Source organism: Pristiophorus japonicus, chromosome 14 (genome assembly GCF_044704955.1).
Source record: "Pristiophorus japonicus isolate sPriJap1 chromosome 14, sPriJap1.hap1, whole genome shotgun sequence".
Lineage (NCBI taxonomy): Eukaryota > Metazoa > Chordata > Chondrichthyes > Pristiophoridae > Pristiophorus > Pristiophorus japonicus.
In genome coordinates, this window is record NC_091990.1 from 162886049 (window position 1) to 162902139 (window position 16091).

Genomic DNA, 16091 nt, shown 5'->3' on the forward strand with positions numbered 1-16091 from the left:
TATTGAGATTTGTTTGCAAACTAAATATCACTTTTTTAGAAATACCACACACTTCTGTATTAAATGTATGTTTATCTTGACTTTCAAGTCTTTCTCATTTTAGAGTTGTACCACTTCTCTCGACCCCTCCATATGGTTTCAATTATCAGACTGCTTTTCCAACATTCAGCTCCAGATGAGCAGCAATTTTCTCCAATTGAATATTGGAAAGACCAACGCCATTGTTTTCGGTCCCCGCCCAGACTCCATCCCTCTCCCCAACTTCTGTCTGAGGCTGAACTAGACTGTTCTCAACCTTGGTATCATATTTGACCCTGAAATGAACTTCTGACCACACACCTGCAGCATAACTAAGACCACCTATTTCCGCCTCCGTAACATCGCCCGTCTCCGCCCTTGCCTCGGCTCATCCATTCCTTTGTTATCTCTAGACTTGACTATTCCAACGCAATCCTGGCTGGCCTCCCACATTCTAACCCACATAAACTAGAGGTGATCCAAAACTTGGCTGCCCGTGTCCTAACTCGCACCAAGTCCTGCTCACCCATCAACCTTGTGCTCGCTGACCTACATTGGCTTCCGATTAAGCAACGCCTCAATTTCAAAATTCTCGTCCTTATTTTCAAATCCCTCCATGACCTCGCCCCTTCCTATCTCTGTAACCTCCTCTACCCCCACAATCCCCTGAGATGTCTGCGCTCCTCTAATCCTGCCCTCTTGAGCATTCCTGATTATAATCGCTCAACCATTGGTGGCTGTGCCTTCTGTTGCCGAGGCCCCAAGCTTTGGAACTCCCTGTCTAAACCTCTCCACCTCTATACCTCTCTTTCCTTAAAACCTACCTCTTTGACCAAGCTTTTTGTCACCTGCCCTAATTTCTTCTGTGTCAAATTTTTTTAATGTCGTAATATTCCTGTGAAGCGGCTTGGGACGTTTCACTACGTTAAAGGCGCTATATAAATATAAGTTGTTGGTGTGTAGATCTTGTAACTAAAAAAAATACTTATTAAAATGAGGGATGTTGGTGCTTGAGAATTTTGCTTTATAACAGAATTTGGTTCAACATCAAGATAAGATTATAGGCTTTGCAATGTATTGCAAGTAAGTTTCCAGTCAGGAACATTGAGGCTATTGCTCTGAGCACAAACAATCTTGTCATCTGCTTGTCTTTGGTAGCTTTGGATGGTTCTGTCTATCCCTCGGATGCTTCGACTAACCTTTTAGGGATACTGGTTGCTGTCCAGTGTGATTATTATCCATGTTCGGCCGTCCTCTTCTTGTCCTTGCTCTACTAACCTTGCACATATGTTATCTCTATTGTTCAGCATTCTCTGAAGAGCACATTAAGGCATTCATCGCTGCCTCCTTACAAGCAGCAGCCGCAACTGCCCCTTTCCCTCCTCTTGCCGATCATTCCACCCAGCACAGCCACAGTGGCGGTGTGCCCAATTCACCAAATCTCACCCAGCTCTGTCCCTTATTCCTCACGCTGAATTGGACATATATTGTCGTCCACCATTGTCGATGGCAATGTTCCCTGTAAGCTGCTCTTTGTTCTGCGCAGCCTGTTTCTTATAGTGCATTGTCCCTTTAAATTTCCACGCATGCGCAGTAACGTTCCTGCTAAGCTGTGCAACTGTCTGAGTGGTCCCACGCAGGCCATTCGCCGGCTTGTCAATACAAGAAACAGCGCATGTGCAAAAATTTGAATGGGCCGCACAGCCCGTTAAAGGGACCTGGCACCAAAAAAGTTATAAGGAACATTGCACGGTATTTACAACGGGGAAGCCAGTGAGCTTCCTGTGCGGGACCTTTCCCATTGCTGTGCAGCCACGCAGCATAGAGGGAACATTGGTCGATGGATCAGTATCCTGGAATTCCTTATCTAACACCAGTGTGGGAGCAACATTAGCACCAGGGCTGCAGAGGTTCAAGCAGTAGGGCAACTAGAAATGAACAATAAATGCAGCCTTCCCAGTGTCAACCAACATATTGATGAGAAATAAAAATATATCATTAGGATTTTTGACGGAAATGTTATTAAATACACCACATGGCAGAATGTTTTCTTGGCTGCTTAGGTTAGCAGGCTTGGGATAATATTCTCCTTGAAGGCAGACCTGGTTGAATACTGCAGATGTGGTGACTGGCAAAATACCTTGGTGTTTGTCTAATAGCTTTTGAGCAGTTAGGAAGAAGCAAGATTTATGGATAAATGTCCTCTCATTCCATGCTAACTTGTGCTTGTACAGGGTGGTACTTTATATTGAAGACTTGTAAAGATGGGCTATACATTTATACATTTTAATATTGCATTGTGGTTTTACTGTTGTGTAGGAATGTACTAGATCCAAAAGTATTCTTGCATTCCACCTGGTCATTTAAAAAAAAAAAATTACAATTACACTCTCTCGCAATGGTTTGTAATCTGTGGCTCAGTTATTCCTCTTTTTACAGAGACGAGACATAACAACAGGCAACGTAGAACCGACAGATGCAGAGTGTGAATGGCATAGTGACAAAGAGGAAGAGGAGGAGTTAGCGGTAAGTCTCACTTAGTTATGGAAAAATGTTGTATCCATCATTGTATCAGTACTGTATTCTTCACGGGTCTGCCCAACTCGTGACTTTTCTGAAGGCCTGTTCTCCTTTCAAAATATAGATACAACACTAGTGATATAACGTAGACTAACGTTTCCATCACACTCCCCCACCCTTGTACTTGAGCCCAACATGAGCAGTGTCCCTTACTGTGCCAGTATGACATTGTCCATTTCTGACACCAACCATTCAGTGGCCTTGGCTGATTTTTCCCATTTACTGGCAGTTAGTGCTATATTCAGTGTAGTTTTGAGAGGTGGGCACAGGCCTACTGGAAACTGGAATTTTTGTAGGATTCTTGCAGCAGAGAGGAGACATGTTCCTGGATTTACATCCAGATCCCATAGGTGAAATTAATTTGCGTCTAACACTGCATTATCCAGTGCCTAGCAGTAAGACTGAGAAAAGCCACTTGAAACCCTGACCAAAAGTTGGAAAAGTAAGTTCATTCTGAAAATGCACACTTCAGTGGTAAAAGAACTTGCAGTCTTGTTTGCTTCAAGATTATTACAGTACAGGTTGAACCTCCCTTATCCGGCACCCTCTGGACCGGTCCTGTCCCGAACGAGGGATTTTGCCAGACGATGGGAGGTCATGTGTTTGGGTGGATTGCGCATTTAAGTGCTGTAGCTGGGGTAAGTGTGTGTGCGTTGATTGGCTGGACTGACTGTCAGTCAGGCAGCCAATCAGTGTGCAGGAGGCCAAGAGTCGGCGGGCCCTGAAGAGCTGGCCCCCCTCCCCTCCCTGTCACCACCCCCCCCCCGGGAGGGAGCGCTGCATGGAGCAGCTGCCGGCCCAAAGACTGTGGCTGCAGGAGTTCCAGCAGGGCGACGAGAAGGAGGCAGCCGATTGAGGAGAAAGATTAGATTAGTGAGTAGGATTTTGACCGGACGCGTTCTACGCATGCGCCACCCAGTGGCTGGGAATGGTTCCGGATGAGGAGTGGTGCAGGATAAGGAGTCCCAGATAAGAGATCATCCCTGTACGATGCAACAATATAATAATCCTATTTTGGAATGTACTGATCAAGATTAAATGTGTTTGTATAAATAGGAAGAAATGAAAAAGAAAGCAGCGATAGAGGAAAAGAAAGAAGAATCTGAGCAGGAGGAGAATCCCAAAGGAATTCCTGAATTTTGGGTCACTATATTCAGAAATGTAGATATGCTGAGTGAACTTGTGGAGGTGAGTAAGGGAAAGGAGTCATTGGCATATACTACCACGCAATTGAAGTTCATTTGCAAATTGCATACCCATTCTGCAAATTTATTAATCTTTTCCTGTATTTTGTCGCAGTCCTCTCTTAACTGCACCCCCAATTCGGTGTCATCCGCAAATTTTGAAATTGTACTTGCGATTCCTGAGTTCAACTCATTATGTAAATGGTGAACAATAGTGGTCCCAGCACTGATCCTTGTGAAACACCACTTCCCACCTTTTTGACAATCTGGTTTAGTTTAGTAAAAATTTTATTTGTTGGGGTGGGGGAGAGTTTGACACCACTACATAACCAGAAAATACCAGACAGCAAAGACATTCAACATCTTCATGTTTTGTTGGGTTAGGATTGGGTATTTAACTTGTCTGGTTCTGAATGCATTTTAAATGTCTCTTTCTGCAGGAACACGACGAGCCTATCTTGAAGCACTTGCAGGATGTCCGAGTGAAATTCTCAGAGCCCAGTGAGCCTATGGTGAGTAATGTATGTAAATGCTGGTATGAGATGGAAAGCTAAAGGATTTGGGGCATTGAAACTAATTTCTAAGCAAGAATAATCTACAAATGCTGGAAATCTGAAATAAGCTGAAAATACACAGCAGCCCAATCAGTAAGTCATGGTGCTCCATGTGTATATCCCCTGATTAGAACTGAAGACTAAAAGATAAGCAGGCATTTAGTAAAGTTTGAAGAATTGGGAGAAAGGATCAAGACCGCAATCACAGGGCATGAGTGGGTGAAAAATTATCTGCAGACTTCTTAATAGACTTCTAGATGTAAAAGATATTAATTAATAGTAGACATATGAAGGACAAAAGATGTGCAAACAATGGAGGGTGAAAGGTCATGGAAGAGGCCACCAAACAAAGGTGAGAAAATAGGGAAACTAGAGGGGGAGGGAACACCGGATCTGAAATGTTTACAGAAAATGCTTTGCATCACCAGTCTGGAAAAAAAATTCTATCCGAACTATTTGAGATGCTATATCAAATCAAAATTTATTCTAGAAAAAATGCAATTAATGTAAAGACAGAAAGAAACATAGAAAATAGGTGCAGGAGCAGGCCATTCCGCCCTTAGAGCCTGCACCGCCATTCAATATGATCATGGCAGATCATGCAACTTCAGTACCCCATTCCTGCTTTCTCTCCATACCCCTAGATCCCTTTAGCCGTAAGGGCCACATCTAACTCCCTTTTGAATATATCCAACGAACTGGCATCAACAACTTTCTGTGGTAGAGAATTCCATAGGTTCACAATTCTCTGAGTGAAAAAGTTTCTCCTCATCTTGGTCCTAGATGGCTTATCCCTTATCCTTAGACTGTGACCCCTGGTTCTGGACTTCCCCAACATCGGGAACATTCTTCCTGCATCTAACCTGTCCAATCCTGTCAGAATTTTATGTTTCTATGAGATCCCCTTTCTTCTAAATTCCAGTGAATATAAGCCTTGTCGATCCAGTCTCTCCTCATATATGTCAGTCCTGCCATCCTGGGAATCAGTCTGGTGAACCTTCGCTGCACTCCCTCAATAGTAAGAATGTCCTTCCTCAGATTAGGAGACCAAAACTGCACACAATATTCAAGGTGTGGTCTCACCAAGGCCCTGTACAACTGCAGTAAGACCTCCCTGCTCCTATACTCAAATCCTCTCTATGAAGGCCAACATGCCATTTGCTTTCTTTACTGCCTGCTATACCTGCATGCCAACTTTCAATGATTGATGAACCATGACACCCAGGTCCCGTTGCACCACCTCTTTTCCTATTCTGTCACCATTCAGATAATCTGCCTTCCTGTTTTTGCCACCAAAGTGGATAATGTCACATTTACCCACATTATACTGTATCTGCCATGCATTTGCCCACTCACCTAACCTGTCCAAGTCACCCTGCAGCCTCTTGGCATCCTCCTATTACCCAGCTTAGTGTCATCTGCAAACTTTTGAGATATTACATTCAATTTCTTCATCTAAATCATTAATATATATTGTAAATAGCTGGGGTCTTAGCACTGATCCTTGCAGTACCCTGCTAGTCACTGCCTGCCATTCTGAAAAGGACCAGTTTATTCCCACTCTTTGCATCCTGTCTGCCAACCAGTTCTCTATCCATGTCAATACATTACCCCCAATACCATGTGCCTTAATTTTGCACACTAATCTCTTGTGTGGGACCTTGTCAAAAACCTTTTGAAAGTCCAAATACACCACATCCACTGGTTCTCTCTTATCCACTCTACAAGTTACATCCTCACAAAATTCTAGAAGATTTGTCGAGCATGATTTCCCTTTCATAAATCCATGCTGACTTGGACTGATCCTGTCACTGCTTTCCAAATGCGCTGCTATTACATCTTTAATAATTGATTCCAGCATTTTCCCCACTACCGATGTCAGGCTAACCGGTCTATAATTCCCTGTTTTCTCTCGACCTCCTTTTTTTAAAAAAGTGGGGTTACATTACCCTCCAATCCATAGGAACTGATCCAGAGTCCATGGAATGTTGGAAAATGACCACCATTGCATCTACTATTTCTAAAACCACTTCCTTAAGTACTCTGGAATGCAGACTATCAGGCCCTGGAATTTACCAGCCTTCAATCCCATCAATTTCCCTAACACCATTTCCTGACTAATAAGGATTTCCCTCTTGCATTTATATAGCGCCTTTCACAGTCACTGTTATAATGTGGGATAAGCCAATGTGCACACGGCAAGCTCCCGCAATGTGATAACCAGATAATCTGTTATGTTGATTGAGGGATAAATATTGGCCAGGGGATAACTCCCCTGCTCCGCTTCGAATTAGTGCCATGGGATGTTTTATGTCCACCTCAGAGGACAGACGGGGTGTCAGTTTAACGTCTCATCCGAAAGACGGTACCTCTGTCAGTGCAGCGCTCCCTCAGCACTGCACTGTCAGCCTGGATTTATATGCCTAAGTCCCTTGAGTGGGACTTGAACCCACAGCCTTCTGACTCTGAGACAGGTGTGCTACCCACTGAGCCACAGCGGGTCTGCCCACCTTTCTGGATAGAAGAACATAACATAAGAATTAGAAGCAGGAGTCGGCCATATGGCTGATGATCGACCTCAACTCCACTTTCCTGCCTGATCCCCGTATCCTTTGATTCCCCTAGAGTCCTAAAACCTGTGTCTCAGCCTTGAATATACTTAATCATTCAGCATCCACAGTCCTTTGAGGTAGAGAATTTCAAAGATTCCCCCCCCCCCCCCCGAGTGAAGAAATTCCTCCTCATCCCAGTCTTAAATGGCCGACCCCTTATCCTGAGACTATGCCCCTTAGTTCTAGACTCTCCACCCAGGGAAAACAACCCGTTGACTGGCAATCCCCTCAGAATCTTGTGTTTCAATGAGATCGCCTCTCATTCTTCTAAACTCCAGAGAATATTAGGCCTAATGTACTCGATCTCTCCTCGTAGGACAACCCTCTCAACGCAGGGGATCAATCTAGCATGCATGTCCTTTCTCTGATAGAGACCAAAATGTGCACAGTACTCCAGATTGGTCTCGCCAAATCCCTGTACAATTGTAGTAAGACTCCTTTACTCTAGTACTCTAATCCCCTTGCAATAAAGGCCAACGTGCCATTTTTCTTCCTAATTGCTTGCTGTACCGGCATACTAACTTTCTGTTTCCTGAACATGGACACCTAAATCTCTCAACACCAAGTAGTTTCTCACCATTTAAAAAATATTCTGTTTTTCTATTCTTCCTACCAAATCGAATAACCTAATTTCCTCACATTATACTCCATCTGCCACCTTTAATGTCCACTGACTTAACCTGTCTATATCCCTTTGCAGGCTCATTGTGTCCTCCTCACAGCTTACTTTCCCACCTAGCTTTGTCCCATCAGAAAACTTGGATACATTGCACTTGGTCTCTTCTAAATCATTAATATAGATTGTAAATAGCTGAGGCCCAAGCACTGATCCTCATGGCACCCCACTAGTTACAACCTGCCATGCTAAAAATGACCCGTTTATCCCTACTCTCTTTTCTGAGCGTTAACCAATCCTCTCTCCATGCTAATATATTACTCCCAACTCATGAGCCTTTATCTTGCATAGCAACCTTTTATGTGGCACCATATCGAATGCCTTTTGGAAATCCAAATACACAACATTCACTGGTTGCCCTTTATCTACCCTGCTTGTTACATCCTCAAACAAAGTAATAAGTTTGTTAAACACAATTGCCCTTTCATAAAACCACGTTGACTCTTCATAATTTTATGATTTTCTAAGTGTCCAGTTACCATTTAATGAGCATTTTCCTGACGACTGTCAGGCTAACTGGCCTATAATTGTTTTCTCTCTCCCATCCTTTCTTGAATAGCGGGGTTACATTTGCTGCTTTCCAATCCACTGGGACCGTTCTAGACTCTCGGGAATTTTGGAATGTCACAACCAATGCATCCACTATCTGTAGCTATCTCTTTTAGAACTTAAGATATTGGGAAATATTTCTTTACACAGAGGGTAATCAGTGGCTGGGTTGAATTCCCAAGAAGGGTGGTTGAGGCCAACCCACTACTTTCATTTAAGAAAAGTAGCAGGGTTGTATTCTGGGGAATGAGTTAAAATGGGCTTAAGGTCATCTTTATCGAAATCTAACTTTAAAAATTGCATTTATCAATGGATGGAAAAGTTGGGATGGTTCATTATCAGGTAGAATTCTTGCTTTGCAGTGGACCACGAGCAGCAAAGATGAGGGTGCTGTTAATGAAAGTTTATATCAGACTTGGAAATTACAGCAACTAGATTAAGTGATGCCAGTTGGAGACAGATGTTTCATGATGTTGCTGCAAGGATACAATGCACAGAGTTGTATGAACTACACAGATTTTTGTCAACAATTGGGATTTAGGGTTATTAAAAATATAATATTGTCTTGTGTAGGACAGCTTCAGGTCCATAGAAACATAGAAAATAGGTGCAGGAGTAGGCCATTCAGCCCTTCTAGCCTGCACCGCCATTCAATGAGTTCATGGTCTGCACTGTTCTGCCAACTAAATACAGATCTTTGATTTTTTTTTGTTTTTAATTTGCCATAATCCTGTGGTAGATCTGCAGTTTTCTTGATGGGGATCTCATTGCACAGTTAATGTGTATAACTGAAACACACATATAAAAACCATGCTACATAGTTTATGAAACTGCATGATCTTCAGCATTGCATGGAGCACATGTTGTTCTAGCCTGCAGAAATTGAGCAGGAGCCAGAGGGGAGCTGAGATTTTCATTGTACACAGCAAGATGTTATCTGGAATGCTGAAAGGTTGGTGGAAAGAAAGACTTGCATTTATATTGCGCCTTTCACGACCACTGGATGTCTCAAAGCGCTTTACAGCCAATTAAGTACTTTTTGGAGTGTAGTCACTGTTGTAATGTGACTATGCAGTAGGTTAAATAGTAACTTTCAAAAGGAAATTGGAGAGAGAAAACGGGTAATTGGAGAGCGAAAACGGGTAATTATAGACCGGTTAGCCTGACATCAGTAGTGGGGAAAATATTCGAATCAATCATAAAGGGTGAAATAGCAGCACATTTGGAAAGCAGTGACAGGATCGGTCCAAGTCAGCATGAATTTATGAAAGAGAAATAGTGTTTGACAAATCTTCTGGGATTTTTTAAGGATGTAACTAGCAGAGTGGACAAGTGAGAACCAGTGGATGTATTTGGACTTTCAAAAGGCCCGCACAAGAGATTGGTGTGCAAAATCAAAGCACATGGTATTGGGGGTAATATACTGACGTGGATAGAGAACTGGTTGGCACACAGGAAGCAGAGAGTCGGGATAAACTGGTCCTTTTCAGAATGGCAGGCAGTGACTAGTGGAGTGCCGCAGGGCTCAGTGCTGGGACCCCAGCTCTTTACAATATACATTAACGATCTAGATGAAGGAATTGAGTGTAATATCTCCAAGTTTGCAGATGACACTAAACTGGGTGGCGTTGTGAGCTGTGAGGAGGATGCTAAGAGGCTGCAGGGTGATTTGGTTAGGTGAGTGGGCAAATGCATGGCAGATGCAGTATAATGTGGATAAATGTGAAGTTATACATTTTGGGGGCAAAAACACGAAGGCAGAATATTATCTGAATGGTGGCAAGGGGAGGTGCAACGAGACCTGGGTGCAGGTAAGCAGATGGTGAAGAAGGCAAATGGTATGTTGGCCTTCATAGCTAGGGGATTTGAGTATAGGAGCAGGGAGGTCTTACTGCAGTTGTACAGGGCCTTAGTGAGGCCTCACCTGGAATATTGTGTTCAGTTTTGGTCTTCTAATCTGAGGAAGGATGTTCTTACTATTGAGGGAGTGCAGCAAAGGTTCACCAGACTGATTCCAGGGATGGCTGGACTGACATATGAGGAGAGACTGGATCAACTGGGCCTTTATTCACCGGAATTTAGAAGGATGAGAGGGGATCTCATAGAAACGTATAAGCTTCTGACGGGACTGGACAGGTTAGATGCGGGAAGAATGTTCCTGATGTTGGGGAAGTCCAGAAGGGACATAGTCTTAGGATAAGGGGTAGGCCATTTAGGACTGAGACGAGGAGAAACTTCTTCACTCAGAGTTGCTACTTGTGGAATTCCCTGCCGCAGAGAGTTGTTGATGCCAGTTCATTGGATATATTCAAGAGGGAGTTAGATATGGCCCTTAAGGTTAAAGAGATCAAGGGGTATGGAGAGAAAGCAGGAAAGGGATACTGAGGTGAATGATCAGCCATGATCTTATTGAATGACGGTGCAGGCTCAAAGGGCCGAATGGCCCACTCCACTTATGTTTCAATTATATTCTTTGCAGAAGATGATATACAAATGTTTACCCATTGTATAGTTCTGTCTACTGTTGCCTGGTCTGTGGTGCAACAAATTCTTAAAATACACAAGTACATATGTCTCGACCAGACCCTAAAACGAATTATGTTTTGGCATGCTCAGTTTCTAACAATGTAATGTGGCTGGTGTATTTAAATAAATGTTTTAATACATTCCTTCATTATAAATTGAGTAATTGCAACAATACAACAGTTGCTAAATGAGCCACCGCATAATGATGCACAAGGGTCAACTCATACAGAGCATGCTTAACGTAGGCAGGGGTTTCAAATAAAGTGCTGAAATACTTCGATCATTCGTCTCTGTAACTTAGATAGCTGACTTTTAGTTGCATTGTTCGTAACCTGTTGCTTGTTACCTTCTTGCATCGGGTTCCATTCCAATGCTACATAAATCCCACTCAAATGAAAGGCAGTTGGGATTCATTGTAACCTGACCTTTTCCAGAGCTGGGAACATGGATATGGGTTCAGAAAAGGTAATTCATAAAATTTGAGAACATGGGATGGGGAAGACTGGGGGCATCAAGCAGGATTATTAAAGGGGGAAAAAAATCATTCCTTTTCATAGAAAATAGGAGCAGTAGTAGGCCATTCGGCCCTTCAAGTCTGCATCACCATTCAATATGATCATGGCTGATCCTCTAACTCAACACCATATTCCCGCTTTTTCCCCATACCCCTTGATGTCTTTTGAGTCTCGTTCCGTTTGTCTATGTGCCCTGCTGTTCCTTTCCCTCTTTGCTCTCCCTCTGCGCACTCCACTGACTGTCCCTCTGCAACCTGCTTTGGGTTGCAGCGTACACCTCAATCTCCATCTCTGTCATTGCTCTTTGCACCCACCTTTCATGTTCTGTGCACACTCGTTCACTTTCTCTAGCTCCCCCGCTCTGTCTGTGCAAGCATCTCCCTTATGCTCTTGTCCACACTCTTTCTGCCCATTTTCTTTCTTTCGTCTCTGTGCATGCCAGTTGCTCGCTTTCTCTGCACTGCCTGTTTATGCCCCTCCCCATGTGCCACTTTTCTTTGTCTCTATGCCATCTGCTCTTGCTCACACTCTTTGCTCCCATTTTAGGTCTCGTGCAATTGTGCTCTCTCCCTCAAGTCATTCCCACCCCAGCTCCCTGTGCATTTGCCTCATTTCTCTGCTTTCCTTGTGCATATGCTTTCCTGTCTGCCTGTTCCCCATTCTGTACAGATCACACTTTTTTTTTCTGTCTTCGTATTTACTCCCTACTCAATGCCAAGGGAGTTTTTTCTATATCTGATCTCTAGGTGGCACTATAATCCATTCTGTTAACCGGTTCAGCGTGACCTATAATGAACTTGTTACTTAGTCACAGCAAGGAACTAAGTTGGTGAAGATGCTTTTCCGACCATCAGAAATCGGAAGCTGAAGCTAGTAAACCTTGCTTAATTCTTTTCACATATCTATACAAATTTCATATGAATTTGTTTTTTTAAGGTTACTTTTATCATTTGACCCAGGCTTTCAACCTGAGATTACCAGATCATGGTGAGTCCATGAGGGGATCCTAGAGGATCTGCAGGGTCATCAGAATTTTGTATATGTTGTATTACTAGCATGTTCCTGTTGCCTGTGTGTGTGTGTTTATATTTCTGCAATGATAGCACTGTTAGTTTTGGATAACTAGAATAAGGGCCCTTGGGAGTGTGTCCATTTTTGCAGGAGAGTCTCCAACACACACACACACACTTGCAAATCATTGGTGTATTGCATGTTGTATATTCTGTTTTAGGAATTTAAGAAAAGTGATCATCATGCTGAATTTTGCAATGCCATTACTGCCAGCCTGTCTGAGTTGATACTATCACCTCTGGGTCAAAATATTGTGTTTAAGCCCCTAATTGGAATTTTGAGTTTATAATCTGGGCCAACAATTCTCACCATCGTAGGCAGTCCCTCGAGGAAGACTTGCTTGTATTCTAAAAGTGAGTTTTCAGGTGACTGAGCAGTCCAATATGGGAATTACAGTCCCTGTCACAGGTGGGACAGACAGTGGTTGGAGGAAAGGGTGGGTGGGGAGCCTGGTTTGCCACACGCTCCTTCCGCTGCCTGCGTTTGGTTTCTGCATGCTCTCGCCGACGAGACTCGAGGTGCTCAGCGCCCTTCCGGATGCATTTCCTCCACTTTGGGCAGTCTTTGGCCAGGAACTCCCAGGTGTCGGTGGGGATTTTAGCACTTTATCAAGGAGGCTTTGAGGGTGTCCTTGAAACGTTTCCTCTGTCCACTTGGGGCTCGCTTGCCGTGTAGGAGTTCCGAGTAGAGCGCTTGCTTTGGGAGTCTTGTGTCAGGCATGCGGATGATGTGGCCCACCCAGCGGAGCTGGTCCAGTGTGGTCAGTACTTCGATGCACCCAAGGCTTCACCCCACTGCTGGCCAAGAATGGGAGACACTCATTAAGGACACCGAGGCACTGCTGGAAGGAGCACTTCAAAAAACAATTCTATGCACTGATATAGTGCATTGCTAGAGGTGCTGTCCCTTGGTTGAGGCCCTGTTCTATTGGTTCAGATGGGCATTAAAAGTCATAGCATTATTTAAAAAGAGAAGAGTTCTCTTGGTATTGACACATGTACCTTTCTTAACCATCTTCATCAAAAATAAGATTATTTGATCATTCAGTTCGTTGTTTGGGATGTTGCTGCTGTACAGGCTGGCTTCTGTTTTCAGTTACGCAAATCACTGCACTTCTAAGTGTCGAATTGATGGAAGGAATCGTGAAAAATTATCTAGGATTATTCTGATTTAAATAACTTTTCTCCCACAGAGTTTTACATTAGAGTTTCACTTTGAACCAAATGATTACTTCACAAACTCTGTATTAACCAAAATCTACAAGATGAAGTCTGAACCAGATGAGACCGATCCTTTCTCCTTTGAGGGTCCAGAAATTGTTGACTTTGTAGGGTAAGTGAAAAGTCATTGACCTGACATTTTATTGCTCATCATTGAATTTTGGCATCGGCTGCAAGTTACCATCGCTTTGACATGAAATGTAGTCCATGCAGTGGAACAGTAACATCTGTTCCCTGTGCAGGCTGCCGATGTGTACCTCGAATTCTCCCGTAGCTCAGAGACCAGGACAGCAAGATCCAACCAACCTCCATTTTTGTTCTTGCTTGTTTGATTCGGACGTGTTTATTCGCAACACCAAAAGCGCTCTCTCATTGTTCCCATTGGATGACAAATCATGATTGGAGCAGTTTCTCTGGAATGTGTAATCAGCTACTTTGCAAAGTGTAATTCGAGTCATTCTGACTGTCTACTCCAGACAGAACAGCACTCACTTGAATCAGACACGTGTCACTCTCATGGGTTACAACCTTCTCCCCACCCCGGCCCCCATCACCCAAGATCCTGACCAACTCCCTCCCACCCTGACTTCCTGACCTCGCCCTGTCCCAAGTTTCCCCCCCCCCCCCCCCGGATCCATAACTCATGCCGAGCTTGACAAGAAATCAACCAGGGGACAAAGAGCATGGTACGGGTATAAAGGGGGTGGGGTTAGAAGAACGTGATCAATCTTATCATCTGGATCACGTTCTCACTCTCCCACACCCCTCCCTTTTGAACTGGGTCATGTTCTCTTCCCCCATCCCCCACTTCTTTCTCTTTCTCTCCTATTCTCCCCCCCCTTCCTCTCCCTTCTCTCCCTCCCCCCTTTCTCACTCTCTCTTCCCCCCCCTTTCTCTCTCTTCCCCCCCCTTTCTCTCTCTTCCCCCCCCCCTTTCTCCTCTTCCCCCCCCCCTTTCTCTCTCTTCCCCCCCCCTTTCTCTCTCTTCCCCCCCCCCTTTCTCTCTCTTCCCCCCCCCCCCTTTCTCTCTCTTTCCCCCCCCTTTCTCTCTCTCCCCCCCTTTCTCTCTCTCCCCCCCCTTTCTCTCTCTTCCCCCCCCTTTCTCTCTCTTCCCCCCCTTTCTCTCTCTTCCCCCCCCTTTCTCTCTCTCCCCCCCCTTTCTCTCTCTTCCCCCCCCTTTCTCTCTCTTCCCCCCCCTTTCTCTCTCTTCCCCCCCCCTTTCTCTCTCTTCCCCCCCCTTTCTCTCTCTTCCCCCCCCTTTTCTCTCTCTTCCCCCCTTTCTCTCTCTTCCCCCCCCTTTTCTCTCTCTTCCCCCCCCTTTCTCTCTCTTCCCCCCCTTTCTCTCTCCCCCCCTTTCTCTCTCTTCCCCCCCCCTTTCTCTCTCTTCCCCCCCCCCTTTCTCTCTTCCCCCCCCCCTTTCTCTCTCTTCCCCCCCCCCCTTTCTCTCTCTTCCCCCCCCCCCCTTTCTCTCTCTTCCCCCCCTTCTCTCTCTCCCCCCCCTTCTCTCTCTCCCCCCCCTTCTCTCTCTTCCCCCCCCTTTCTCTCTCTTCCCCCCCCCTTTCTCTCTCTTCCCCCCCCTTTCTCTCTCTTCCCCCCCCCTTTCTCTCTCTTCCCCCCCCTTTCTCTCTCTTTCCCCCCACCTTTCTCTCTCTTCCCCCCCCCTTTCTCTCTCTTCCCCCCCCCCCTTTCTCTCTCTTCCCCCCCCCCCCTTTCTCTCTCTTCCCCCCCCCTTTCTCTCTCTTCCCCCCCCCCCTTTCTCTCTCTTCCCCCCCCCCTTTCTCTCTCTTCCCCCCCCCCTTTCTCTCTCTTCCCCCCCCCTTTCTCTCTCTTCCCCCCCCCCCTTTCTCTCTCTTCCCCCCCCTTTCTCTCTCTTCCCCCCCCCCCTTTCTCTCTCTTCCCCCCCCCTTTCTCTCTCTTCCCCCCCCCTTCTCTCTCTTCCCCCCCCTTTTTCTCTCTTCCCCCCCCCCCTTTCTCTCTCTTCCCCCCCCCTTTCTCTCTCTTCCCCCCCTTTCTCTCTCTTCCCCCCCTTTCTCTCTCTTCCCCCCCTTTCTCTCTCTTCCCCCCCTTTCTCTCTCTTCCCCCCCCTTTCTCTCTCTTCCCCCCCCTTTCTCTCTCTTCCCCCCCCTTTCTCTCTCTTCCCCCCCCCTTTCTCTCTCTTCCCCCCCCTTTCTCTCTCTTCCCCCCCCTTTCTCTCTCTTCCCCCCCTTTCTCTCTCTTCCCCCCCCCTTTCTCTCTCTTCCCCCCCCTTTCTCTCTCTTCCCCCCCCTTTCTCTCTCTTCCCCCCCCTTTCTCTCTCTTCCCCCCCCCTTTCTCTCTCTTCCCCCCCCCTTTCTCTCTCTTCCCCCCCCCATCTCTCTCTTCCCCCCCCCATCTCTCTCTTCCCCCCCCCATCTCTCTCTTCCCCCCCCCATCTCTCTCTTCCCCCCCCCATCTCTCTCTTCCCCCCCCATCTCTCTCTTCCCCCCCCCATCTCTCTCTTCCCCCCCCCATCTCTCTCTTCCCCCCCCCATCTCTCTCTTCCCCCCCCCATCTCTCTCTTCCCCCCCCCATCTCTCTCTTCCCCCCCCCCATCTCTCTCTTCCCCCCC

At 45.7% G+C, this 16091-nt stretch overlaps 1 protein-coding gene and 1 non-coding gene across 6 annotated transcripts in view; both read left to right on the top strand.

The window, feature by feature from the left end:
* Nucleotides 1-16091, top strand: part of nap1l4b (nucleosome assembly protein 1-like 4b) — a 136533-nt gene that overhangs the window by 62895 nt on the left and 57547 nt on the right. For all 5 annotated transcript variants that reach the window (XM_070899753.1, XM_070899757.1, XM_070899756.1 and 2 more), the window contains exons 6-9: nucleotides 2458-2544; nucleotides 3655-3786; nucleotides 4223-4294; nucleotides 13478-13617. In XM_070899753.1, coding sequence (XP_070755854.1) covers nucleotides 2458-2544; nucleotides 3655-3786; nucleotides 4223-4294; nucleotides 13478-13617 — 431 coding nt within the window. The remainder of the gene's footprint in view (nucleotides 1-2457; nucleotides 2545-3654; nucleotides 3787-4222; nucleotides 4295-13477; nucleotides 13618-16091) is intronic.
* On the top strand, nucleotides 11016-11147 carry LOC139280445 (small nucleolar RNA SNORA54). The gene has a single exon (XR_011596697.1). It is a non-coding gene; the product is annotated as a small nucleolar RNA SNORA54 (small nucleolar RNA).